Raw genomic sequence first — 27713 nt, 5'->3', positions numbered from 1 at the left:
AACTGTGATTGAGGTCAGGGAACAAAACTCTGGGTATTATGAGTAGTAATACAGCAACAAGGTTAGAGGGGGAATGCTAACACTTAGCTGGAACGGTCTTCACTTACGTTCACGTTGGACAACAGAGAAGCTGCGTGTCATAGAAGAAACAGCAAAGAAATGTGAAAGCAGAGGTTGCGCGTTTGACACCCTATGAGCTCCTGAGGAAAAGGACTCAGAGTTTTGTGGGGAAGGGTCTGCTATTATTTTGTCATTTGTAAGAAGAGGATGGTAATAAGAATTGTAAGTGCCCTTGAGAGCTGTGAGGGCTGACCAGGTAATGTGCATTAAAAGATTTTGCAAAATTGATCTCTTAAGCATAACAGAAACAGGATTGAGATAAGGACAAAAAATGTAAACATCTGACACAGGAAATGCAAATAGTTAGGATATAAACTATCACTTAGCGAAAGTCTACAGTGCGCCAGGCCCAACACTAGGTGCCTTGAAAACACTTTCATTTACTCTTCATACAACTTGGAAACTTGGGGCGCCTGGGTGGCTCAGTGGTTGAGCGTCTGCCTTTGGCCCAGGCCGTGATCCCGGGGTCCTGGGATCGAGTCCCACTTCGGGCTCCCCATGGGGAGGCTGCTTCTCCCTCTGCCTGTGTCTCTGCCTCTCTCTCTGTGTCTCTCATGAATAAATAAACGAAATCTTTAATAATAATAATAATAATAATACCCTGAAACTTGATTCTTACCAGCTCAATTATATAGACAAGGCTCGGGGAGGTTAAGCAAATTGCCCGAGATCTTCTCTTAAGAAGTGAAGTAAGTAACCAAGTAATACTTCGCCCAATAGTTTCCTCAACTATACATTAAAAAACTCTCCTAGAAACAATAGAAAAATAAATGGGCAAGATCCTTGAGGATCACAGATTTCAAGCATTTCCTAGGTCTTCACAAAAATTCAGCTGGGGAAATGGAACAGTCTTGACTGCTGTGAAGAGGCAATGAGTAGATTTTAAATTTAATCTGTCCCAGGACTCCAATGCCATCACCTTGGAAACGTATCTAAGAAAAAAATTAAATTCTTTTCTTAATAAGATCTCACCTTACAAGTTTAAAAAAAAATGCACTCCCTGATTAATAAGCTGAGTCCATCTCTATTGCTTTTTGGTGATCTTTTAGGAATAAATAATAAAAGCCCTTGTTTACTTACCCAAAGGAGCTGTGTCCAGCTCCTTGGAGTCAAAAGTGATATCACTGTCTCAAAACACAATCTAGGTCCCTTAATCCTGCCTCTTTTGATCTCAAAAGGTGGTAACATTCAGTTCGGAGATCACTCATCTGTAAATTGCATCACATTATCTCCGAGTTATTTAAGAAGCAAGCTCTGTTTGGTTTCAGGCATTTGAACCTGCTAAAGGCAAGAAGAAGGTTTGCCACATAGTTCCAAAGGTCTTCCTCTCAACGCAGCCGTCTGAGAAAGCAAAATGATCGAACCCATTGGGAATCAGTACGTGGTAGCCAGGCCGGTGTACTCTGCAAATGCTTTCGGGGAAGAGCACAAGAAGAAACAGAGACATCACAAGACCTTTCTGGATCATCTCAAAGTGTGTTGTAGGTAAGCTATTTTTTAAGGTACGAGGGTATGAGGAGTAAGTAAAGCACTTGCTTCTAACTTTCCAAGCTCTCCTTTTGGCGTTAGCCCACAGCTTTCAGGGTCTTCTTATCTTTGGTTTCCAAATCTCCTACGGCCTGCCAGAGCTGGAAAGGAAACCTCTAAAATGAACACCGTTTCAGCTCTCAGCACCATCTTTCCATATGCAAGCACTAATAAATGAGGGCAGAGGAAAACTCTCAACTGAAATGTTATAAAATCCAAGCTGAGGATGACAGATAAGCTCTACTATGGCTGAAGACAATCAGCATTTTTCTTTAAAAGAAAGAAAAGAAAGAAAGAAAGAAAGAAAGAAAGAAAGAAAGAAAGAAAGAAAGAAGGAAAAAAGGAAAAGAAAAGAAAGAAAAGGTAGAGAAAAGAAAATCCTTTGGCAGTGACCAGGGGGAGTCAATATGGGTAAGGAGGCAAGGGTTAGTGGGAAGGGTATGGAAAGTGGTGATTCGTTCTTTTTTTTTTTTTTTTAATTCAATTTGCCAGCATATAGTATAACACCCAGTGCTCATCTCATCATGTGCCCTCTTAATGCCCATCACCCAGTTACCTCATCCCCCCATTCATTCTTGAATATGGTATGATCTTTACTGATTTTCCACTAGAATTAGGTGCCAAAGTTAAAATTTGGTATGATTTAACTGAGTGTGGCTTTCAATGTTTTCAGCTGTTCCACACAGAAGGCCAAGAAAATTGCCCTGTCTTTGTTTCCCATAGCATCTTGGTTACCAGCCTACCAGATAAAAGAATGGCTACTCAGTGACATTGTTTCTGGAATCAGCACAGGGCTGGTAGCTGTCCTGCAAGGTAACTTTTGTTTTTTTTTTTTTACTGATAGATAGTTCCTATATCAATAGAATCCATTCTTTAAATGTGTAAAATTCAGTGTTCTCTGACATATTCACAAGGTTTGCAACCATCACCATGTATCCAGTTCCAGGATATTTTTACCACCAGCACCATCCCTACACCCTCTTGTCCATTAGCAGTCACTTTTCCATTACATCCATCCATCTCCCCGGCGACAACTTCCTGTCTCTATTGATTTGCCTATTTCGGGCATTTTGTATAAAACAGAATTACAGACCATGCGGTGCTTTGTGTCTGGCTTCTTCCCCTTATCATCATGTTTGCAAGGTGCATCCATGTTGTAGCAGGTGGGTAGTTCACCTCTTTCCATGATGACTGCTACCATTCTACAGTGTGGATAGACCATGCTTTGTTTATCCGTTCATCAGCTGATGGACATTTGGGTTGTTTTCACTTTGTAGCTATTAGGAATACTGTTGTTATGAACCCTTGGGTACAAGTTCTCATATGAACCTGTATTTCAGTTCTCCTGAGTATATACCTAGTGTAATTGCGGTCACATGGTACCCCACTAGCAACATATAAGGGCTCAAATTTCTCCACCACCTTGTGAACACTTGCTATTATCTGCCTTCCTTATGGTAGTCGTCCTAGTGAGTCCGAAATGGATCTCATTGTGGTCTTGATTTTTATTTCCCTGATATCTAATGATGTCCCACATCTTTTCAAGTGCTTACTGGCAATTTATATATCCCTGGAGAAATGAATCTTTCGCACATTTTAAAATTAGGTTGTTTTCTTTTTATTGTTGTTCTTTGTCCAAGATACAACTTGCAAAAAATTTCTCCTCTTCTGTGGGTTGTCATTTCACTTCTTGATAGTAATCTTTGAGGGACATATTTTAAAATTTTGGTGGAGCTCGATTTATATTTTTAATTTTATGTTTTTATGTTTTAATTTAAATTATGTTTTAAATTTTTAATTTTTTTATTTATTTATGATAGTCACAGAGAGAGAGAGAGAGAGAGAGGCAGAGACACAGGCAGAGGGAGAAGCAGGCTCCATGCACCGGGAGCCCAATGTGGGATTCAATCCCGGGTCTCCAGGATCGCGCCCTGGGCCAAAGGCAGGCGCCAAACTGCTGCGCCACCCAGGGATCCCCTGTTTCAAATTTTTAAATTTTAATTATGTCGGTATCATTCTAAGAAACCATTGCCTAATCCAAGGTCATGAAGACTTACACCTATGTTTTCTTCCAAGAGTTTTATGATTTTAGCTCCTATATTTACATCTTTGATCTATTTGAATTAATAAAGTAACTTATTTTTAAGGTACAATCTGAAACACTTGAAGAACTCAATGAGGACTTTTATGATTCCCCTTACATGAAATAAGGACCCTGATGCTGTGTATTTACAGGTTTAGCATTTGCTCTGTTGGTTACCGTCCCCCCAAGCTATGGATTATATGCGGCCTTTTTCCCAGTTATAGTCTACTTTTTCTTGGGCACTTCTAGACACATCTCTGTGGGTAAGTGAATTTATTACTTCCATTACCCACACACTACCAATTCTAAGTTGTGTATAATCCAGGACAGCAGATACAGTTTATTGTAAGAATTGGGACTAGGTAAAATTAAAAAAAAAAAAAAAAAAAAAAAAGAATTGGGACTAGGACATGAGCAAGGGAAGGAGGGTGGAGCTACAGGTGACAGTCTTTTTATCCTCTACATTATGGTTAAAAGACAATTGTGCTTCAGGAAGACATATATTGACTACAATGCATCCTCTGTTAATTAGGTCCATTTCCAGTTCTGAGTATGATGGTGGGAGCAGTAGTTGTGAGATTAACCCCAACGGCCAGTACAGCTGCTCTGGAAATCTCTAATAGTTCAATGAGTAATGATTCCTCAACCAATGAGTATAAAGTGATGGTAGCTGCAACGGTCACAATCCTTTCTGGAATCATTCAGGTGAGCGCTTTCTCGTGTCATTGGCCCTCCCCTTGCTGCTTGTCCTCCCTGGTACACATCTTTCTGTCCTGTCTACTTCCTGCCACCCCTCCCCACTCTTCCCTTGGCTTGCCTTCCTCTCTCAGGGGCCCACAGGACATTAGAAAGGCCACTCACCACAACGAGAAGTGAAGGAGCAGACCCACATTGCATAGATGAGCACACGTGGAACTAGAGAGAAGGAGAAATGGGAAAAGGGAGGCACCAGGGGTGAGGAACGAAATGCTGAAGTCAATAAAATACTTAGAATTAATAGAGTCATTAAACATAATTGTCTGCAAGTAATAGTGACACTGGTATCTTTGTAGCTTTTTTTTTTCTGATAGCTCGGGGCCTGTAATCTAGTTGGAAGTATCTGGGGTTTAGCACCTTGAACTGTCCATATCAAAGTTTTCAGGAAAGCTGAAGAGGATTATGGAGGGGCAAAAGCCTCCCTCCCAAGCCACACCCCTGACACCATTGATCGTGAATAGTGAATAGTGAACAGTGAAAACGTCATGGATTCCTCAAGATGTTGGCTAAGTTTTTGATGAGTGGTATTATTGGTTAAGACCATTCCTTAAAAAAAAAAAAAAAAAAGTCCATTCCTTAAAGAAAGAGGAAGTCAATTTAAACAGGGACATTGAGGATCCCTGGGTGGCTCAGCGGTTTAGCTCTTGCCTTGGGCCCAGGGTGTGATCCTGGAGTCCCAGGATGGGATCCCGCATCAGGCTCCCTGCATGGAGCCTGTTTCTCCCTCTCTCTCTCTCATAAATAAATAAAATCTTTAAAGAAAAAAATAAACAAGGACATTAATGTGTGTCCAACTGACAGAAGATATGACCGGTGCTTCTCTGAATCCAGTGACTTAGCACATCCACGGCTCTGGCTGCATTCCAGAGACACTATGGAAAGGCAATCCAGGGATTCAAGGGAAGGAAAGTCTGTCCATGCACTTTACCGCTAAATCCTGATGATGCTTTGGGGGGATTAATCACTTTGGCCCCCAGTTAAAACCAAGCACTTCTGAGGTTCAAGTAACTCATTTGAGAGAATATGAATGGATGCTCACCCATGAATGCCGTAGTAGCCAGAAAGTCACTTAAAATAACATGGGACAATTTATGAGGGCTGATCCTAGGTAAGATATATGGGAGAGTCTTCCAAAGATACAGCACCTTAGAGGGCAGGAGGGGAGGAATAATCTTGGTATTTCTTGGGGTGTATTAGGCTTATATGCTATGTGAACACTGTGACATTCCACCTTGGGGGCAGGATGGGGGAGGGAAGGAGAAGGAGCAACCCAGACCCCAAAGTATTCTGGGAGGCAAGGACACCTGCCCCTTTGAGACATTTACATAGAGGCTGAACCTTTACATTTGACTCATTTCAATTGCTGGTCCTCTAGTTGCTGGAGTGCACCTGTAACACTACCAACGGCCTTCGCCCTTCTCTTTCCAGCTGCTCATGGGTGTCCTGCGGATCGGGTTCGTGGTCATCTATCTATCCGAATCCCTCATTAGTGGCTTCACCACAGCTGCGGCTGTGCATGTTCTGGTTTCCCAGCTCAAATTCATGCTTCAGCTGACAGTTCCAGCACACACGGATCCATTTTCAATTTTCAAAGTAAGTAGTCCTTTTGCCTAGAAAATTTCGAAATACATGAAAGATACCAACCTCATTTTGGAAGAGCTTTCTTCTAATGCTTTCAACGTGGGGCTTCCCAACTATTTCCCAGAAATCAACAGGTTGTGAAATTTAGTCACATTAACAAAAAAATCAGTGACCCAAAGAAGTACACTGAATATCAACCACACCTACCATCCAGCTAATTCGAACAATGCAAATTAAGCATCACGTCTCTGAGATTTGACTCTTAAGCATTATTTAAAAGAAAAAAAATCAAAGTTCACTATTAAAGGCTTTACTATCCTGTCCCATTATTCAAAAATCTCCTCAAAATCTTATTGTGAAAGAAATGTGCCAACTGAGTGATAGTTTCCCAATTTCTAAAAAGCAGGCCTTGTTCTTTTAAAAGTGAGGTTCTTCTGACTCGTTTATGGTTCCCTGTTTATAAAGCAAAAGGAAATTGGCCAAAATGTAAATAGGACAGTGGTTCTTCCCTCTTCCAGAGGATGTGCTGCAGAACGACAGTGTTCGTAGTGCTTCTGACTTTGAGTTCCCTCTTTTTGTCTTGCTGAGTCTAGCTAAAGGTTAGCCTGTTTTATTTTTCTTTTTCAAAAATCAGTTCTTAGTTTCATTGATCTTCTCTATTGTCCTTTTAGTCTCTATATCATTAATTTCCACTCTGATCTTTGTTATCTCCTTCCTTTTATCAATTTCGAACTTATTGGTGCTTCTATCAAGACAGTCTTTGAGAATTGAGACAGCGTTTGCTCCATATCAGAACCAACACTCTCTCACTCCCATCCAGAGCTAGTCTAGAAGTGGAGTGTTCAAGGAACAATCTGAGATCCAGTTTGGGCCTACTGGAGCTATCAGATCCCATGGATATGGAATCCAACTAGCTTCAAAAATTAAGATCATAAACAGTGTACCATTAGCCAGGAAACAAATTTCCGAAAGTGGCACAGAGAATAAACTAAGAACTGTGAAAGGTATTAACCTAAAAAATAAAAATAAAGGCCAGGAATTAAGGAGATACATGCTAAGAAAATTATCAGGGAACAGAGGTTATTCTCTGGATATAGCAATGATGCTGACTGTAAAATAATGGCCCACGAGACTTAAGAGCAGGAGACACCAGTTGTAAATATGTGAAAAGTATCCAGGGAATTTTGACACCAGCCAAGGAGATTCCCAGTAAAAATGCCAAAAGCAACTCTAAACGAACGTGGTGCCAGTCCTGTGCTCACTTACCCTTCTCATCTCTCCATGTTAGCGTCTACAATTACTCATTCATGGTTAACATGCACAGAATAATCACTCTTCCATCTATGTCAGTCCTTCTTGTCTCAATGTTTCTTTTAATCTGTTTGGAAATGATCAAGTATTGCATCCAAATTATACATTGATAGAGCACTTGGGGAAAAAAAACACAAATGAATAAACGAACAAACAAAACGTAGAATCGGACCTATAAATACAAAGAACAAACTGATGGTTGCCAGAGGGGTGAGGGGGTGGAGGGTTTGGGCAAAGCGGGTACAGGGGAGTGGGAGATACAGTCCAGTTATAGAATAAACATGTCACAGTAATAAAGGCACAGCATAGGGGGTATAGTCAATGACATGGTGATAGACTTGCATGGTGCCATATGGTAGCTACACTTGTGATGAGCACAGCATAACGTCTAGAGATGTCGAATCACTATATTGTACGCCTGAAACTAATATTGTGTGTCAACTATACTCAAATGAGGGAGGGGGGGAGGTCATAAAAAGTAAAAACAAAAGAGCTTCTTAAAAAGAAAGAAAAAAAAATATAGCACTTGGCTGTTTTCCGCTTTTATAATTTTAGGTACTGAATTCCGTATTCACACAAATAGAGAAGACTAATATTGCAGACCTTGTGACATCCTTGATTATCCTCCTGGTTGTTTTTGTGGTTAAAGAAATAAATCAGCGCTACAAAGCCAAACTTCCAGTGCCCATCCCCATTGAACTCATCATGGTAACTGATCATCTTAAGACTTTCTTTCATAATTCACTAGTCTCCTGTTTCTATGTCACAAACCCTTCACCACTTGCAAATCAGGAAGTTTTAGTGGGGCAGATGCCATCTCTGCAGTTTCTGGGTGTGAGATTTAGCATGGCTTTCTCTTTGTACTGAATTAATGACTTCCCCTGGTGACTTGAGGTTCATCCTCTCCACTTGCAATGAGGATGGCGCAGAGAACAAGGCCTCAGGGAGATTGGCAGACCCCTCAGGGCTGCGGTCCCTAACTCTGGGCTGCGGTCCTTAACTCTGGTGGCACAGGAGAATGGCCTCAGGACTTTTTTCAAGAGTAGCAAAGCCTGGGCTTGAGATTCTGATCTAAGAAGACTGCGAGTTATATCTCAAATTTCTAACTTGGGCAATTTGCAACTTTGCAGACTGTGATCGCAACAGGTGTGTCCTATGGCTTTGACTTCGAAAACAGGTTTAAGGTGGCTGTGGTTGGGGAGATGAACAGAGGGTAAGTGTGTCTTTCTGATGGCGTCTCCAAGCACTGACTAGACAGGGAGCAGTAGCTGGGGAGGACCGCAAGCCGAAATGCATCCATCCAACCCAGATCCCTCCCTGCCTCTTGGGAGGACCAGGAAGGCGCTACTCCCTTTCTAGAAAGGAGCCACAAAGGCTCTGCAGTTCTTACTATCAGAAAGTCTGTCCTTGTAGAAGAATACACCAACCAGATGAGCAGGGATTCACAGGCAAGTAAAAGCAAAGCAAAGTTAAAAAAAAAAAAAAGTCAAACCTGCTTCTCTTCATAAAAAAGTAAAAAAGGAACCAAATGAAACCAGATTTCCTTGTCCATAAATTACTATAAACAATATGTAGTGTTTTGTTTGAGGTGATCCGAGCCAAGTTCTGACAGTTCAAAAGAGACGCAGAAGGAATACCCGTAGCCCACTGCTTGAACAATCCGGATAGGCACGCTCTGTCCTTCCTCGTGACCAAATTCAAAACAAGGCCAGAGCGACATTGAACACTGCAGAAGGATGGGACGTCCGGTTCATGCAAGGACTTTGAAAATGCATTGATTGCACTGCATTTATGGGATTGAGGAGAGATACCCAGTTTTGTGCTTTCTTCTCTCTGTCCTCAGAGCAGAGCATCAATTTCTTCCAATTTGCTTACCAAGGACAGGTTGTGTTCCTGTTTTTTTTTCTTCAAGATTTTATTTATTTATTCATGAGAGACACAGAGAGAGAGAGAGAGAGAGAGAGAGAGAGTGTGAGTGAGAGAGGCAGAGACACAGGCAGAGGGAGAGGCAGGCTCCATGCAGGGAGCCCCACATGGGACTCGATCCCCAGTCTCCAGGATCAGGCCCTGGGCTGAAGGCGGCGCTAAACTGCTGAGCCACTGGGCTGCCCTGTGTTCCTGTTTAAAACAAACAAACAAAAGACCTCCCTCCCTCCCTCCCCCCGCTTAAGGAGTATTTGAGAATTCCAGGAACCAGCATTTAAATGCATCATTGACTTTAACCAATTCTTTTAAAAAGCGAATATATGTCTTTTGAAAGCAAAAATACTTTGATCAGCAGATATTCATTTGTTACACTTAATGAATCTCAAGCACCACTTTTCATTTAAAAGGTTTTTAAATAGGAATTAGTCTGAAAAAAAAAAAAAGGAATTGGTCTGAAACTGAAACACTATTTCTGGGATTTCTCTCCACCCTGCAACCTGCAAATGATTACACTTTATTTAAAAAGTCTTTGGAGACATAAACTACATAGATAGACACAGATAGGTAGATATAAAATTAAAGAGGATCTTCCTCGAAGGATTTTGTAAATAAAACATAAACATAAGATCACTGGGTTACAATCTTAGAGACTTTACTTACTTTTTTGGGGTTAAATAAATCTTGAATGTCAAGGGACCTCTCTTTACAGTGTTTGCGGGGTGGGGAAGGAGTAACTCACATTTATCAATCATTACACTCCCAGAGGGAGTGTAGCCTGGTAGGCAAGCTCACCTGTTCTGGAGGCAGAGTGCCCGGGACTTAATTCTGAGTTACTTCTTGATCTTGGGCAAATAACTAAACTCTATGCCTCCGTGTCCTTGGCTATAAAAAGGGGGCTAAACATAGTAGCTATCACATTGGATTCTTGTAAGGATCGAGTGTGTCCAGACAAGCGACATGCATACTTAAGCACCTGCCCCTGCAATAACCGTTCACACGGCCTTATTACTAAGTTAGCATCTAAATTAGATACTAGGCTCTTTAGATGCTTTTTCCACTCCAGTTTTGTCTGGGTGATTATTGAGCGGGCATTTTAAATCTCTGGTGAACACCAATAGAATATAACTGGAATTCTTGCTAATCTGCTAAGATATGACACCTTGGAAGTGATTTTGTGAAGTCACACACAGGCCTGAAGGAAAGTGATCATTGAAACAGTAAAGGAGACATGAGGACACATTCAGATTCCAGAAGGATCCTGCTATAATAATAGCTATAGGCACTTCATACTCTTACAATGTGTATAGAATATTCATGTTCATAATTTTATTTGACACACACACAATTTATGAAGAAAAGAAAATGAGTGTTATTATCTTCCCTTTACAAATGAGAACACTGGCTCGGGGAGGGCAAGTAGCAGAGCCAGGAAATGAATCCTAATCTTCAGATGGTAAATCTCCATCACACTTCTCTGTCCATGGTATTTAGAGGTTAGAAATAAAGAATAACAGCAGGTTTCTAGTTAATGTGGTATCAAAAGCAAATTTGAATTGTATCATCAGTTTTGGATTTAGTTTTTTAGAAAACAAGATTCCAAGCTACCCTTCTGGTTTGTGGTACTGCTTCAAACGCTATAAATATATTGACACATATTCATAAAAACATGAACAGCGATTAAGAAAGAGTTGAACGGATCCAATAAACTCACTCTCAATAAAACTTAGGTCAGAAACACATGTCTACAGGAAGGAACTGAACATTTCAGTAAATTGATGTTGACTCAGAGATACTTGTACCTTTTATAACACAGTAAATATCATTTAACTGTCCTAGCTTTGTGGGGCATAAACACAGAATGATCTTCTGAGTTGAATGTTTCCCTGACACTGTGTCACTGTAAATGCCCTTCTCCATCAGGGCCTCAGTTGTCTCCAGCAGTACTATGGAACCCAGGGCAGAGTCCAAGGCCTGTCTGTTTGCTAAGGGTTTTTCATGGAAGGTATTGCTATCAATGGAGGGAAGACTTTCTCGCTTCCCTTGTCTTTAATTGTGTTTGCTCAAAGACCTTCATCCATGGCTAACTATTGGAGGGATTGCGGGTGATGCTTTTCAGCCCAGTGTAACAATACAAGTGGGATCTAGGACATTTTGCTTGAAGCTTATAGGGATATACGTGTACATTATAACGTGGCTATACTAGCAAAATATCAGATGCACCGCTATCATGGGATTGGACTTACATTCTTGTATTAAATTCAGGCAGCATTGCTTTTCAACAATAAGATAACAGATTCCAAAGTTTGCAGTGGTGCTAAATTCTTGCTAGTCATGCTTCAAAGTGAGACAAAACTCAGCCTAGACTGCGTTCACTCATTGATTTGCCCAACAATTATTGACCACTTGATGTACGCCATGAAGGACGCTCAGTCCTGCTCATAGAACAATGAAGTAGTCACAGTCCCTGCTTTATGTCTGGGTGGAGTTTGGGGGGGGGGGTGGAGTGCGGGAGGAATCCCAAAGGGAGCCATGCAGAGCTGGAGAAGCACAGAGAATACACCTAACTGACTCTGGTGGTGAGGGAAGACTTTCTGGAAGGAGGGCTGAGGATGAGGAGAATGGTTCAGGCAGAAGGAACAGCAAATAAGCTTCCAAGGTGAGAGTACAGATGATGCCCTTGAGAAACAAACAAACAAACAAAAGCTTGGTGTGGCTGAAGCACAAATTCTAGGAAATTATAGTGATTGAACAGGAGTGGGGGTGGGAAGGGATAGATCAGGGACCTTGCCAAGGAATTGGGGTTTTCCTGAGGGTAAGTGAATGCCAACTGAAGGTTTATTAGCAGGTTGGTGATGTTCAAACTTGCTCCATTTCCTTTTCAGATTTAAGTCTCCCATCACACCTGACACGCAGATTTTGCAAGAGACCATTGGGGACAGCTTCGGCATTGCGATCGTTGGCTTTGCGGTGGCCTTCTCGGTGGCCAGTGTCTATTCCCTCAAATACGATTATCCGATAGATGGCAATCAGGTAAGTTTACAGCCCATGCTGGGTCTCATCAGGCACCTTTATTATTTTGTGTGCATCATACCAACAATGCCACTTCTAAAAAAAATTCCTCTCTGTTCTCCTGCCAGGAGTTAATAGCCTTGGGATTGAGTAACATACTCGGTGGATCATTCAAAGGCTTCGCTTCGAGTACTGCCCTCTCCAGATCAGGGGTTCAGGAGAGCACTGGAGGCAAAACACAGGTAGGTCAGCCTCGTTGTGGCAGCGAGGGCCAAGGGTCATCCTGGTGTTGGGATGGGTGACTCTGAGCCCGGGTGGAAAGTCGATTTTGTGATGAGAATCTTTTCATCTCTACAGATTGCTGGGATTCTCTCTGCGGTCATCGTGCTGATTGTCATCTTAGCCCTTGGATTTCTTCTGGAACCTCTCCAAAAGGTAGGGCCCATCTCTCTTTGGGTATTCTCTCTCTCTCTCTCTCTCTCTCTCTCTGCTTCTGGCGATGAATCAAGGACCCTGGTTCTTAAGCTCTGGAAACACAAACTAAACAGGAAAGGAGGGAACTGCAAATTATCCAGTACTCTTCCTAGCCAATAGTCCTGGGCCAAAAAAAGTTTTTTCCCCTGACAGCATTTTATGAATGCCCCAACTCCCTTATCTATTCTACTCTCCACCTGTTTGTAACCCCCCAAAATAATTAATGTTTAGGCAGAAAGACACCCCAGCACTGTAGCTTCAAAGTGAATTGAGGGAAGTGGAAATCTCCTAAAGGTTGAAGTAATGAGAGCCTCTATCAAGTTCAGAGAGTGGTGCCACCAGCCTCACAACCCGTCCTTAGGAATCCACCCTGCAGCTCCCAGAGTTTGGTTGGACTCCTAGACCGACGCTGTCAGATTGCAGGATGCACCAAACGCCACACACAGACCTCACACCGTCACCCTCTTGCTCCTTTGTCCAGGTCTCCTGAACCATGATTTTAGAGGTTTTGGGTTCATGCTTTGTAAACTACTACAGCACCCAGATTAAAGAAATAAATCAAATTTATTTAATTATAATTAAAATTAAATAAATAAAGCAGACCCTGGAAAACAAAGGATCTTTAGGAAACATGGTAAATACCTTGTTCTGGTGCTACATGGGGCACTGGCTTCAAGTCCTATAGACCTACTTCTGATCCGGGCTGTGTCACATTTTCTCTGTGTGCTCTTAGGCAAATTACTTAACCTCTGAACCTCAAGTTCTCCATTTGTTAAATAGGCAGGGAAACAGTGCCCACCTCACAGAGTCACTGCAAGAACTAAATGAAATACTGCACACAAAAGACTTAGTCCAGGGCCCAGGACAAGCACCTTGATAAAGGTAGCCGTTATTATTAATATTATTATTATATTGTTATTATTCTACAAATATTATATCACACTTCTCACTACAAAGGACACAGAGATAGGACATGAGCCCACAGTGTTTCTTGGTTGATATCTAGGCCTTTTTCCTGGATGGTTGGTAGCTGGAAAGTGAATCTAGTCCCAGGTTTCTGGACTAACAGTGAGGTCATCCCAGAGAGCCTCAGTGACCAAATCTGTCTTGAAGCAATGAAGAGTACCTTTTGCCGAGAATATGCATTCTCCACAGGGTAACCTACTGATTTCCAAAAGAATGGCATAGGAGGAATCAAGGAATCACCACCAAAGAAATAGAATACTGTCTATCTCAGTAAAAATAAGTGCACACACAACCCGCCATTACAGAACTCTGCCCTATGGTGCTTCTTCCCAGTGTGCACTTGGGCTCTCCCTTGCCCGTGTTGAGTTGGAGAACCTCAAGAAGTAATTGCCGGTTAAAATCCTCTCTCTCTCATGAATAAAGCACACCCAGGGACATTGTCCATGATGTGAATCAAAGCCCTTTGACAAAGGATCCATGTGATGAGTTCTTAGAGCATTGTATCTGCAATACCTGTTTGACCGGGATAGCTGGTTTGCTTCTCTTTATCATGTGAACTATGCAAAATAACCCACAATAATAGCTAATGATAAATGTCTCCTGGGTGCTGATTAAGCATCAGCAGTTCTCAGCACTTTTTTTTAAAAGATTTTATTTATTTGAGAGAGGGTGCCAGTGGGAGGGGCAGAGGGAAAGGGGGAGAGGGAATCTCAAGCAGACTCCCCGCTGAGCATGGAGCCCAAGTTGGGGCTCTATCCCAGGACCCTGAGATCACAATCTGAGCTGAAACCAAGAGTCAGATGCTTCACTCACTGTGCCACCGAGGTGCCCCAGTTCTTAGCATTTTATATGTATTTAATCCTTTCCATCAAATTCAGTTTGGAGACCTGGTTCCTGATAAAATGATCTCCCTTTTCCTTTCTATGGCTTCTCAGTGCTCTGTAATCTGTACTCTTAATGGGCTCTGTTGTGTCTGTATTTGAAAGACAAATTTTCAAAATTGCTGTCCCTGTGGAACACTGACCAGGTGAGAAAAAAAATGCCTAATGAAAAGAGAAATGGTATGCCTCTTCTGCAGGTGGCACCTGACGTATTTTGTACCCAAGTCCCCCAACGGAGGAGACATAGTGTACAGATTCCTGTGAACGCCTCGCCCAGCCACCACAGCAGGGACATCTTCTGATAGCAGTAGTACGTTATCAAAACCAGTACAGTGACACTGGTACCGTACTGTCAACTAGATTACAGACTCCACCCAGTTTTCAGCATTTTGTAACTGGCGTTCATTTGTTAACCATTGTTTAACCAGTTAACCATTGCTAAACTGGCGATTTCCTTTTCAATGTCATGGAGACCGAATATAGTCTTCTAAACAATGGCCTCTCTTCTTGCAGTAGGTAAGATTAATTGGTGAGATATTAAATTATAAATGTCACTTGTGAAAACCCCAAGTGCCCAGATCAGTTAAACTATCTTTGAGATATGAAAAGAAAAACTGTGTTGGGCTTTTCCTGGTACACCACGCACGAAAGTAGTCAGTATACGGATTCCACAGTCTGTTCACAATGAACAACAGCTTGAACCGAGGGTAGGTGTTGGGAGCATGTTCCGACCATGATGTTAAAATCCAAATAAGAAAAAGAGCATACTTGGCAATTCAGCACTTTTCACCAGGACTATCATATTCCTGCAAGACAAATGATCTCAGTCTGGCACGTGAAGAAGCAAGCCCGAAGTGTTGCTGGGGCAGAGCTGAGATTATCACCCAGATTATTCGTAGTGATTCTACTAAGCAGTTGTAACAACAGCAGGGCTTCTTTAAAAAGGTTGTGGTGCCGGGTGGTTAGGACTGGCTGGAGATACTCATTAGCACATCCACTCATTCACTGAATGGGTAGTAAACCCACCCTATGTGCATTCACCATGCTAGGTCTGGGGAGGTGGCAGGAAACGAGACAGATACGGTGCGTGCTGCGTCACAGAGCCTGCCTCAAATCTTTGCTGACTTTCCTGCGCTCTTCAGCTTCCTCTTTAAAGATGGTTGGATGTTGGGTGCCCGGGTGGCTCAGCTGGTTGGTGACTTGATTTCGGCTCAGAACCCCATCTCAGGGTCGTGAGATCGAGCCAAGTGTGGAGCTCCACACTCAGCCCTGAGTCTGCTTGAGATTCTCTCCGTCTCCCTTCACTCCTCCTCCCCACTGGCACACTTGCATTCTCTCTCTTTCTCAAAGAAAGAAAGAAAGAAAACCTTTTTGGAAAAAATGGTTGAGTGCTGATCATCCTCAAAGATTTGAACTATGAGTACCCCAAGCTCCCCAAGTTTTTTTTTTTTTTTAACAAAGAGCAATCCCTTCTCCCCACCTCCAATAGATAGACACACATTGAACTATCTGTGATTGGGAAACTTTTATTTCAGGCATAGATTTTAAGATCTGACTGTCTCTGTCCCCAGGTACAGGCTGGTAAGTGCTTTCCTCTATCCATAGCATGTCACTGTCACCGTAGTGGAGACGAGGTCATGGTGGGAATGGGTCAGAGTCCCAGTTCTGGGTGTCTTTTGCAGCCCTGTACACTAGAAAAGGGTGTGTTCTGGGATAGGCTTTGAGGCCCTCTAAAGGACACACTTATCTCCAACCTTCACCTTTGCGTCTATAGAGCTTATTTGGTTATCTTTAAGTACATCTGCTGTTTATGTCTTCTGCAGTCTGTCCTGGCAGCTCTAGCGCTTGGGAACTTGAAGGGAATGCTGATGCAGTTCACAGAGATAGGAAGGCTCTGGCGGAAGGATAAGTATGATTGTGTGAGTAAAGGCATTGATATTGAGAGATGGGGAAATCAGAACAATGTCCTGATGCTGAAGTGAAATGCATATTCATATTGTAAACCAAGTGAAATTTCGTTTCTATATTTTCTATTCAAACAATCTGAGTTTATTTCATTTGCAATTTTTAAAAAGATTTATTTACTTGAGAGAGAGAGAGCACGTGTGCTCATGCATGCATGGAGGGGGGCCGAAGGACAGGGGAACCTTAAGAAGACCCCCCCACTGCGGGCACCTGGGTGGCTCAGTGCTTACCATCTGCCTTTGGCTTAGGGAGTGATCCCGGATTCCTGGGATCAAGTCCCACATCGGGCTCCCCACAAGGAGCCTGCTTCTCCCTCTGCCTATGTCTCTGCCTCTCTCTGTGTCTCTCTTGAGTAAATAAATTTAAGAAGACCCCACGCTGAGCACAGAGCCTGACTCAGGGCTCCATCTCATCACCATGAGCTCCCCTTTCAGAGTGGGATCAAGAATCCAAGATTTGCCAACTGCGCCACCCAGGTGCCCCTTTATTTGCTATTTTTAAACTGCAAACTTAATGATTGTTCTCTGGGATTTTAACATGAAAGAATGAGCCACTTGCAAGTAGGAGATGCTCCATGAAACACTAGTAGGATACAGTTGCTTCTGTTCTTCATTGCATCAGATGTTAGTTTCTAGAGAATCTGGGCAGCATTTATATTCTGAACATTCCTTTTGGAAATAGTCTGTGAAGGCTCCCCTTCTCTTGACATGCCTTGCTATGAGATCCAGAGTCCATAATTTTATCAGGACCAAAGTCTGGGGCATAAAAGTATTGTTAACATAGGCTACGGTACTTAACAAGCATGAAGTAAATCAGCTATACTCGGTTTATTTTTGTTCCCAATAGATAATTGTTGGGGATTTTAACACCCTTCTGACATGCTAAAATTTGCATACAGATAGTAGCCATTTACTATATCAGACTATAAGGAAGAAATTAATATAAGCCCTGCTGATTAATTTGCTGATGTTAACCAACAGTTGGTTCTGCAGTTGTAGCTGTGCCAGATGGACTCAATCATTTCCTTAATTGGGTCAGGGATGGGATTGAAACGGACACACTCTCTCTTTGGACTTTTACAAATATTTGCTTGTCTTTCTGTGGCTCTGAAACGACCTCTTGAGGCAGGTCCCTTGTCCCGTACACTTCCAACCTCTGTTTTGGTTATAGACGTTCATGTTTTCTCAAAGCCCTGAACCTAAGACACTGTAGTTGAGTCAGAGTAAATTGTAGCGCATGTGTCGTCTTCTTTTTACAGCTAGTTTGGATCATGACCTTCATCTTTGCCATCGTCCTGGGACTTGGTTTAGGCCTGGCAGCTAGCGTGGCTTTTCAGCTCCTCACCATTGTATTCAGGACCCAATTGTGAGTGTTCATCGTGCTTGCATCCTTGTGGACGCAGACCTGCCTCTGGAAGGGGATAAAATGTGTCACTGATTGAGGAGAAAGTAGTGTGGTTGACAGGCATGCACATCTGGCCAGTGTGGTCCTCACGTTGCTCACCTCAAGGCCCGAAGGGCAATAGGATGCCCTGACCTCAGAGCATCAGCCCAGGTCCCACCAGCTGCTGGTCTGTTCCCTGCTTTGCCATCAATTCAGAGAAATCATATAAATTGTGGGGTCTGTTTGCCCAGCTGTAAACTGGAAGTCATTACCCTCTGAGCAGGCTTGATGTCTTTGCCTTAGACTCACCAGAGGTGGAAATGTGTTACAGAGAAGATGGTGGGATTCTCCATGTCTAGTGGAGGGCTGTTTCTCTTTATGGGTTGCTAGAGTGCCCTCCCATCTAAGAACAGGGGACTGGACTAGAGAATTTTTCAAAGGCCCCTGTCATCTGAAAAGTCCACGAAACCCAATGAGCATTCTTGATGCTTAACATCCAGCCCAAACACCTTCCTGATTCTTAAATATCTGCCATTTAATGTCACCACCATGTAGTCACTCAGCCTGTGTTGGATGACATGGTGTGACAGAGAAGTAGGCTTCTTGGCTGTTCAGGAGTTCTAGAACAGAAGGCGGGATAGTTAAAGTTAATCCCTGGCTGATGGAATACAATTATGTTGAAATGTTCCTGCTCTCTCCGATTCATTTGTTTTCATTCATCTCTTGGGGACCCAGCAATCAGAGACAAACCTTGTGGTCATAGGCACTTCTCCATCCCCCCGTCTGTACAGCTGGGTAACCATATCTGTCTAGTTCACTGGATAACTGTGATATTTGAAACCCAAACAGCAAGAGCATATGGAAGCACTTTGTGAACTGGAAGGTGGTGAATGGGAGGCGCTGTTCTGGGGGCGGTGGTGGGGAGGAAAAGTGAAACAAGGTGTTTGCCCTCCATGGTGTCTAATGGCATGATGATTCCCCAGCCTTTAGATTTTGAAAATGAGCCTGCCTTGATATGCTAGGGAAAGTCCGTGTGAGCCTTGGGGGCCTAACAAACATGCTTGAGTGACTCACTTGGTGTCAATTTTCCCTACAGTCCAAAATGCACCACACTGGCTAACGTCGGAAGGAGCAACATCTATAAGAATAAGAAAGATTACCCTGATGTAAGGAAGATCCATTGTTTTTTGGTTTTTTGGTTTTTTGGTTTTTTGGTTTTGTTTTGTTTTGTTTTGTTTTACTTTGACTTGCTGAAAGATATTAATATGAGTCCAATGGGCTTGTCTCAAATTACTTCTCTGCCCTACAGATGTATGAGCCTGAAGGGGTGAAGATCTTCAGGTGTCCATCCCCCATCTACTTTGCAAACATTCATTTCTTCAAACAGAAACTTATCAATGCTGTAAGGTTTGAAGTTACTTTTTTTTTTTTTTTGTAATTCCAAGGAATATATAGGAATGAAATGTTTGCTCTGTAACCAGAGGGTCATTGATGTCACATGTAATGAAGCCATATTGTGTTAGTGCTTTTCTGTCTCAAGTTTTAGAGCAGGTGAAACTACCTTATAAGGGGTCTCTTAGTATGTTGGGAAATAAGGCCGTTTGGATGAGGTCCAATACAGAGTTACCATTTATCAAATTCTGCTGTAGAGTGAAAGGACTTACCACAGGATTTGGGGTTGCTGGGTTTTTTAGTAGATAGTACAGATAGTACCCTACAGATTTTCTTTGGGCATCGACTTCAGAAACAACAAGCGAGTACTTACTATTTGGCTGTCATTGAATATATTCAGGATAGTAAATGAATATTTGGGATATGATTGACAATGAATAAACATAACATAAATGAAATTTAACATCAAAGAAGAGCTGAGTGTCCCTGATGGGCTGAAGGGAGGATGACAAAGAAACAGTTTTTAAGGTCAAGAAACAAAAGTTCAGCACTTACTCTCGAACATGCCTTTTGGTCTGCTCTGCCTTTTGCATACAGCTCCTGCCTTCAGCCCTATTATTCTTACTTTCTACCCAGCTTTCTTTTTTTTTTTTTTTAATGGTATTATAGGGACGCCTGGGTAGCTCAGCAGTTTAGCGTCTGCCTTTGGCTCAGGGCGTGATACTGGATTCCTGGGATCTGAGTCCCACGTCGGGTTCCCTGCAGGGAGCCTGCTTCTCCCTCTGCCTGTGTCTCTGTCTCTGTCTCTCTCTCTCTCTGCGCGCGCGTGTGTGTGTGTGTGTGTGTGTGTGTGTCTCATGAATAAATAAAATCTTAAAAAATAAAATGGTATTATATTGCATATATGGCTTTATATACTGTTTTTCATTTAAACTAGTATCTTCCATCTAACAACATTTTTCTTTTTTGGTTAAAGATTTCTTTTTTCTTACATAATGTGATTCTCCTTATTTATGTCTTTGGAGTTAAATATTGCATCAGTAAGACCACATTTGTTTTGAAAAGGAGAAAATGCAGGCTGTCCTCAGATCAAATACTAAAATTAAAAAACAAAATCATACAATAGATACCATAAAATGCAATTATATAAAGTTTAATAGGATGAAAATTAAATAGAAGCAGAATACTAATTAAATGCCACCATATCCAATAAATAGAAAGTAAATAGAGTCCCCTAAGAATTTCATAGGCCTGGGGAATCCCTGGGTGGCTTAGCAGTTTAGTGCCTGCCTTCAGCCCAGGGCGTGATCCTGGAGTCCTACGATCGAGTCCCACGTCGGGCTCCCTGCAGGGAGCCTGCTTCTCCCTCTGCCTGTGTCTCTGCCTCTCTCTGTGTCTCTCATGAATAAATAAATTAAAAATCTTAAAAAAAAAAAAGAATTTCATAGGCCAAAAACACACACAGATTTAAGGAAACTTTAGACCTATTGACGGATGATTTATAGACAAACCCTGGGTGGCACAGAGGTTTTGCGATGTTGGTAATGGCACACAGGCTGAGCAGACCAAAGTCGTTGGCACAATGTCATCACTGTCATTGTTTGAACCACATTTTAAATCTTATTACAAATATCTTTATTATGTGCCCCAGTCCCAACTCATCCCACATAGTTATTAGAATTCTGCTGTAGAATATTCAAGGAACATCATGTTCCGCACTCTTGTAATACAGCAATGGATTTTTCAGGTTGGCTTCAATCCACTACGAATTCTACGCAAGCGCAACAAGGCTTTGAAAAAAATCCGGAAGCTGCAGAAGAAAGGCCTGCTGCAAATGACACCAGTAAGTTTCTTTTTAAAAAAAAAAAAAAAAAAAAAAAAACAGGAAAAAGTATATTTTTATATTTAACCACAAGTGAGTTATTTCAACTATGCACTGATTCATGGAACGGGCTGTGTATACGTCTGACAGTTTATATGACCAAAATAGCACTTTGGCAAAAAATCTTCTAGGCCTCCTTAGTTTTTCCTAAGCACCTCTTTAGTCCTGTGAGACTCGGATGGTTTCCTGGGGATGAAACCAGTAAGTTTCATGACCACATTTATGGGTATTACATTATACATTTTATATTATATTATATTATATTATATTATATTATATTATATTATATCATATTATATTAATTATAAGATATCGGTTCCATTTCTTTAAGTGAAAAGCCAGATGAACAAGGTATGCCATGTGCCAATTAATGTTGTATTTTTAAATAGTGTCTTTGAGGGTCTCCTCAAAATTCTTGTTTTCCTGGCAAAATGTTGAATCTCCAAAGGAAAAGTCCTTGCTTGACCTAACATTGAATCTGTGCTTCAGAAACTCACTGGTTATTTTTGACATATGCAATGTTCTTTTCTTGGCCAGAGTTAGCATGCATATTTATTGTCCTCTCTTGCAGAAAGGACTCATATGTACCCATGATGGCTTTAAAGATTCTGATGATGAGCTGGACAACAACGAGATAGAAGAACTGGATCAGCCCATCAACACCACCGACCTGCCCTTCCAGATAGACTGGAATGCCGATCTTCCTCTCAATATTATGGTCCCTAAAGTCAGCCTGCATAGCCTTATTCTCGACTTTTCAGCAGTGTCATTTCTTGACGTTTCTTCAATGAGGGGTCTCAAAACGGTAATTTCTTTTTTTCTTAATGAAAACAACCTATCAGTGGCCAAAGGTAAAAAGTTATGTTTGCAGGAAGATGCTCCTTTAGATACTATATACTTAAGTAGAAGTAAATCCGAATCTGGGGCTATTCCATGCAGAGAGTGGGAGTGAGGTGGTGAGTGTGTTCAGGGAGCTCTTTAAAAGAGCATGTCCCGGGATTGGCATATAATTTTGAAAACAACTGCACCCATATTTCCAATGTATGATGAACCTGCCACACTACACAACTATACCCACACCCCTACCAAATTCCAGTTCTGCAGGCCCTTTAGATCCTTGTGGGCACTGTATCTACTACATTGTCCTGAAAGGCAGAATATTTGGGAAGGTCCTGGACAAAAATGGAATAGTGGATTCTTTTGTTCTGTCCTTATCCATTATAGACTGATGACATTTCAGTGGGATGTATAAAATATGTTTCCCACCTCTCCCCATCACCCCTACCCCCACCAAAAGAGTAGCTATGGGAAAGAATCAACGTGCCATGTGATTTAAAAACAGGACTAAAACTTTCAGGTTGGATTCTGTTTCCTTTCCATGGTTCTGTCAGCATTGTCTAAAATAAATTTGTTTCCAAGAGATGCAGAAACACATGTAGAGAAAATTTTAATTATTCCACACTTACCCCTCTTTTTCTTGGTGGTTCACAGAAATCTGCCTAAGAGTTGAGCTAAGATAAGATCTATTAAACATGGGTAAACTGGATACAAAATTAGAAAATTGAATCAATTTCATTTCCTTCAGACTTAAAAAAAAATCTTAATATCACAGAACTCTCAAAACTGCTTGCTTTTCCTTTTCTTTCTCCATTTTCGTGTTCATTTTAGCTCTGTGCACACATACACAGAAAATCTGTTTTTTGATCCCAACAAAATAGCACAAAGGACAGGGACTCTGTTTCCTTAAAGCCCTTATTCTTAGTTCAGTGCCTACTAGAGGTTCAGTGTTTGTTGATGATGACAATGATTCTAATGATCAGCTGAAATGATTAATAGCATTAGCTACTTCTCTTACCCTATATGACCTCACTCACATCACTACTGGTATTTACTCCTAGCCTAGGACCTGGAAAACACATAAAGATTCATTGGCATTAGCTCCACATCCGGTCACTGTGGACAGGAATAATGAACAATTTATAAGCCGTAGGGTTTGGGTTTTTTCTTCTTCTGTGTAGCTAGAAAGTTTTGGCCAGGGTCATTCCATAAAGGATTCCTTCATGTTTCTGACAAATATAACTGTTCCCTAAGGAAGATCTATTTTCTTTTTAACAGATTTTGCAAGAATTTATCAGGATCAACGTAGATGTGTATATTGTTGGAAGTGATGGTAAGTTGTTTTTATGTTCTGACAATTACTTCAGGCTTATGGCCAACTCTCAGTGTAGACAGCCTCTCCAAAGGGTGGGTCTTATGATCACCAAAAAGGTAGCCAAGCAGATAGAAATCCCTAAGGATAGCATCTTTATATTTTAGTTGTATTGATATGTAATTAAATTAACTTTATGGGGCACCTGGGTTGCTCAGTGGTTGAGCATCTACCTTTTGCTCAGATCCTGGTCCCGGGGACCTGGGATCAAATCCTGCATCGGGCTCCCCACGGGGAGCCTGCTTCTCCCTCTCCCGATGTCTCTGCTTTTCTCTGTGTGTCTTTCATGAACAAATAATTTCTTTAAAAAAAATTAACTTTACAATTTGAAACCTTTTAATAGGCAGCCAAAGAGTGAATATGTAATCATTTTTAACACTAATCTTCCTGATAAGATATCCTGGCCACTATTTTAAGAACTAAGAAAGCGTTAAAGGGATGCTCGGGTAGCTCAGCAGTTGGACGTCTTCCTTCGGCTTAGGGGGTGATCCTGAAGACCCGGGCTCCAATCCATCCCACACTGGGCTCCCTGCATGGAGCCTGCTTCTCCCTCTGCCTGTGTCTCTGCCTCTCTCTGTGTCTCTCATGAATAAATAAATAAAATCTTAAAAAAAAAAAAAAAGAAGAAGAAGAAAACGTTAAAGAAAAAAGATCAAATTGCTTCCTGCCTTTTCCTTTCGTTACTATAGGAATATATACATGTTCTATTTTCCTTGAGGGCAAGTTTCATCCACCTAATTTATCTCTTGAACCTTCATATTACTCAGCCAGGGCTCTGCACAGAGCACCCATGAGGTAATATTTGGTTGAGTGATCTGTACAAACAAGTGCTGGTTAGTTCCTACAAGAAGGGGGTTCCTCAATGCAGGGTGCCAAGGAAGGTGATTTCTGAAGGAACATGGCAGCTTTGGGAGAAAATGCACTACAGTAAGTGACTGGCAAATAATAGGTCCAACAATCCGGAGCCAGAGCATGTCACTGGCCTATGAGCATATGTCCCAATTTTGAATTAGCCACATTTTGCTGCTTTAATCATTAGCCAGGGAGACTAACTCACTAGGCTCTTGCCTAAAGGAAAATGGATTTTCTTCTGAGAAGTACTAAAAGTTTTCCTCATTTGAATCTTTTTCCTTCTTTCTTTTTACATGAGGGGAGTAAATGTATAGTTTTTATTAGAAAGGTATCCTTTTATTCCAGAAAACACCATAGTAATGGCACACCGGAATTGTGCCATTGCAATCCCCAAACACCCCACCAAATGTCAATGAACTGCACGGTTGCAAATAGAAATTCAAATCTCCAGTGTCAAGAAAAAAACTGTGGCCAGTTACTTCTTCCTGTTATCCTTTCTTTCCCTCTCTTCAGACGATTTCATTGAGAAGCTTGCACGGTGTGAATTTTTTGACGATGAAGTCAAGGACTCAATCTTTTTCTTAACAATCCATGATGCTGTTTTGCACATTTGGATGAAGAAGGACTACGGCGTTTCAAAGTTTAATTCCAGCCAGGTACCAGCTCTTTGGTGACTTTCACATTTATATAAAAACCATCTGTGCTTAAAATTCCCTTTCTTCTTCAACATTAAAAAAAAAAAAATTCCTAATCCGTCATTCCATTCTGGTTTTCTCAGGAAAAAGAAATGAAATTTGATTTCACCATAAACACAAATGGAGGATTACGTAATCGGGAATGTCAGGTAAGATTCTTCAACAGGTTTAGCTTTATCTAGACATCACAACAAGAAACTGAAAGGCAGTGAAGCCTCTGCAGGACGCTGCAGAAAGCCCAGGATCTGTTTGAGCCTCTGTGCTTCTTCCTTAGAAATGGAAGCGAGGCCAGTTTTCCCAGGGACTTTGGGGGAAAATAAACTCAGATTGGTACAAAAAAGAATAGAAAATAGTGATATACAAGGTCTCTATTGATGCAATGTTGAGCAGAGAGAGATCGATCTCTTTATGTTTTCAAAGTCCTTACAGCCAAGATCTTAAACTACTCTTGTAATAATCCTTGAGGCAGAGAAAGTATTGCTATTTGCACTTACAGATGAATTAACACTGATGCTGAGAAGCTAATACGGGCTCCGGCTTCCCCAGCACAGGGCCTAGCCCAAGCATGAAAGTGAAGTTCCTCTCTTCCCTTACTAGGAAGATTTGCCATGTTCATTTAACTGGATAGTTCTATTTCATTTTAGAACACTCATTTCTAGACTATTAAGCCCTTTAAGGGAATGCCTCCAGTTTGGGAAAAGCAGAGTCACAAATCAAATTTGGCAGCTGCTATAGGTCAGGTACATGGTAGATGCAATACATTCATTATCTCATCCTTACAACAATATGCAAAGAAGATGTCTTCATTTCATAAATGAAATTAGGAAGGGCTCAGAGAACTTAATTAATTTGCTTAAGATCATGCACCAAAGAGACATCAACAGGGTTTGAAGCGAGATCTGGGCTCTATTCTCTATGCTACACTGGCTCGATCCTTTGGTGAAAGACTAAAGGAATCGGGGATCCTGAGAAAGAACCTAATGATCGTCTTCAAGTACAGGAGGTGGCTGATGGTATTTCTCTTATTTGAAGAGAGGTTTGAGAAGAAAAGAAAACAGGAATTTAGATTAGAAATGAAGCAGTATATGGCCTAAGATAACCCTGGACCATTATTAAAAGTTATGCCAAACAGGAAAAGTTCAATGAGAAAGCCATTCCAGAAGTTAGAGAGGCCCGAGCAAGAGCTCATTCTCAAAAAGCGCTGGTCATGTTTCTAACCAGCCGTGTTTCCAGGGCTGGATTCTAGAGAAGCCCACAAGTGGCACCTCGCCTGAGCCCCCTAGAAGGAGCGCCTTACTAGAAAGCCTCTCCCCAGTACTTGGATTCGGAACTGTCACCAGGTTGTAAAGGATAAAATGTAAAGGGATCCCTGGGTGGCGCAGCGGTTTAGCGCCTGCCTTTGGCCCAGGGGGTGATCCTGGAGACCCGAGATCTAATACCACGTCGGGCTCCCTGCATGGAGCCTGCTTCTCCCTCTGCCTGTGTCTCTAGGCCTCTCTCTCTCTCTCACTGTGTGCCTATCATAAGTAAATAAAAATTTTTTAAAAAAAAGGATAAAGTGTAAAAACAGAACTTACACCTACTGGGTCTGATCAAAGCTTCAGAAGCAACCGTCTCACAGGGTGTAGTCAGGACCATCCTGTACCTGTTGCCCCATGTTAAAACAAGAAAATGAACCACAAAAATCTAACACCAACTCCTTACTACATGAGTTAGAGGTAAGATAAATGAGGCCACCAGTGGTGATTCACATAAAAGCTGAACGTGCCTGGCCGCGTACAGAGCCCCCTGGAGTTCCTGTGGCCCCTAAAACAGGTGAAGGAGTGGATTGCTGCAACCACCGAATTGTTCTTTCGATGAAGCTAACTCAGGCCTCTGAAGGAGACACTTCCCTCACACCACGGTATCACATGGGTCTATGTTAGGCAAGTAGCAATGGAAGGTCTGTGATCATTAAAATTCAAGATGAAAATTTTGTGGATGACTCTGGTAAGTTCTAGGTCTTGATTTTAATAAGATGGACCACATTTGCTCTTTTGGAGTACAAGATATGGTTATTGAAAGGGACAGAACATAATGAGTCTTTTAAGACCAGAACTTTCTATCTTCTTCCAGATACCAGTTGAAACGAAATTCTAGGCAAAATCCATGCAGACGGATCCTCACCTGTCATCCAAAGAACAACTTTATACCCAGGAAGTTATTGATAAGTTCATACGTTGTATGAAGAATACTTTTACTTGACAAAATTATGTTTCAAACTTTGGAACGAGATTGTTCTAGCATGGTATATTTTTCACATGTCTAGTATAAAATTATGTAAATACCCTTAATTTTATATCTTGTAGATTTATCAAGGGAAGAAAATTTTTTGTTTATATGTATTTTTATAGCACCGACAGATTCCCATCCAAGTCATGACCTTCACGCACAGGTTTCGCCGTGTATTTACACCACTGTTTTGAATCTTGTAATTTATACAGTTCATACTGATACATTTTCATTTTTAAAAATTCCATTGCGGGGCGCTTGGGTGGCTCAGTGGTTGAGCATCTGCCTTCAGCTCAGGGCGTGACCCCGGGGTCCCGGGATCGAGTCCCGCACCGGGCCCTCCGCAGGGAGCCTGCTTCTCCCTCTGCCTGTGTCTCTGCCTCTCTGTGTCTCTCATGAATAAATACATAAAATCTAAAAAAAAAAAAAA

At 41.7% G+C, this 27713-nt stretch overlaps 1 protein-coding gene across 1 annotated transcript; it reads left to right on the top strand.

Annotated features, from left to right (window-relative positions):
* Window positions 1-1126: 1126 nt before the first annotated feature.
* On the top strand, window positions 1127-27713 carry SLC26A3 (solute carrier family 26 member 3). The gene is made up of 20 exons (XM_025984067.2): window positions 1127-1605; window positions 2321-2460; window positions 3883-3993; window positions 4263-4435; window positions 5915-6079; window positions 7934-8086; window positions 8509-8591; window positions 12187-12334; window positions 12442-12555; window positions 12671-12748; window positions 16458-16553; window positions 17858-17964; window positions 19079-19148; window positions 19292-19384; window positions 21122-21217; window positions 21828-22061; window positions 23372-23426; window positions 24831-24973; window positions 25096-25161; window positions 27128-27713. Exons 1-20 carry the CDS (start codon window positions 1475-1477, stop codon window positions 27149-27151), a joined length of 2280 nt encoding a protein of 759 aa, XP_025839852.1. The 5' UTR covers window positions 1127-1474; the 3' UTR covers window positions 27152-27713.

The sequence above is a fragment of the Vulpes vulpes genome, chromosome 5 (genome assembly GCF_048418805.1).
Source record: "Vulpes vulpes isolate BD-2025 chromosome 5, VulVul3, whole genome shotgun sequence".
NCBI classification, from domain to species: domain Eukaryota; kingdom Metazoa; phylum Chordata; class Mammalia; order Carnivora; family Canidae; genus Vulpes; species Vulpes vulpes.
This window is presented reverse-complemented; position numbering and strand designations above follow the sequence as displayed.

What these genes read in the sequence shown, in the direction of transcription:
- SLC26A3 (XM_025984067.2), top strand. Translation starts at nt 1,475, where the DNA reads ATGATCGAACCCATTGGGAATCAGTACGTGGTAGCCAGGCCGGTGTAC. An exon ending in GCCTGCTGCAAATGACACCA is followed by an intron (nt 21,218 to 21,827) that starts GTAAGTTTCTTT and finishes CCTCTCTTGCAG; the next exon opens with AAAGGACTCATATGTACCCA. An exon ending in CAAAGTTTAATTCCAGCCAG is followed by an intron (nt 24,974 to 25,095) that starts GTACCAGCTCTT and finishes TGGTTTTCTCAG; the next exon opens with GAAAAAGAAATGAAATTTGA.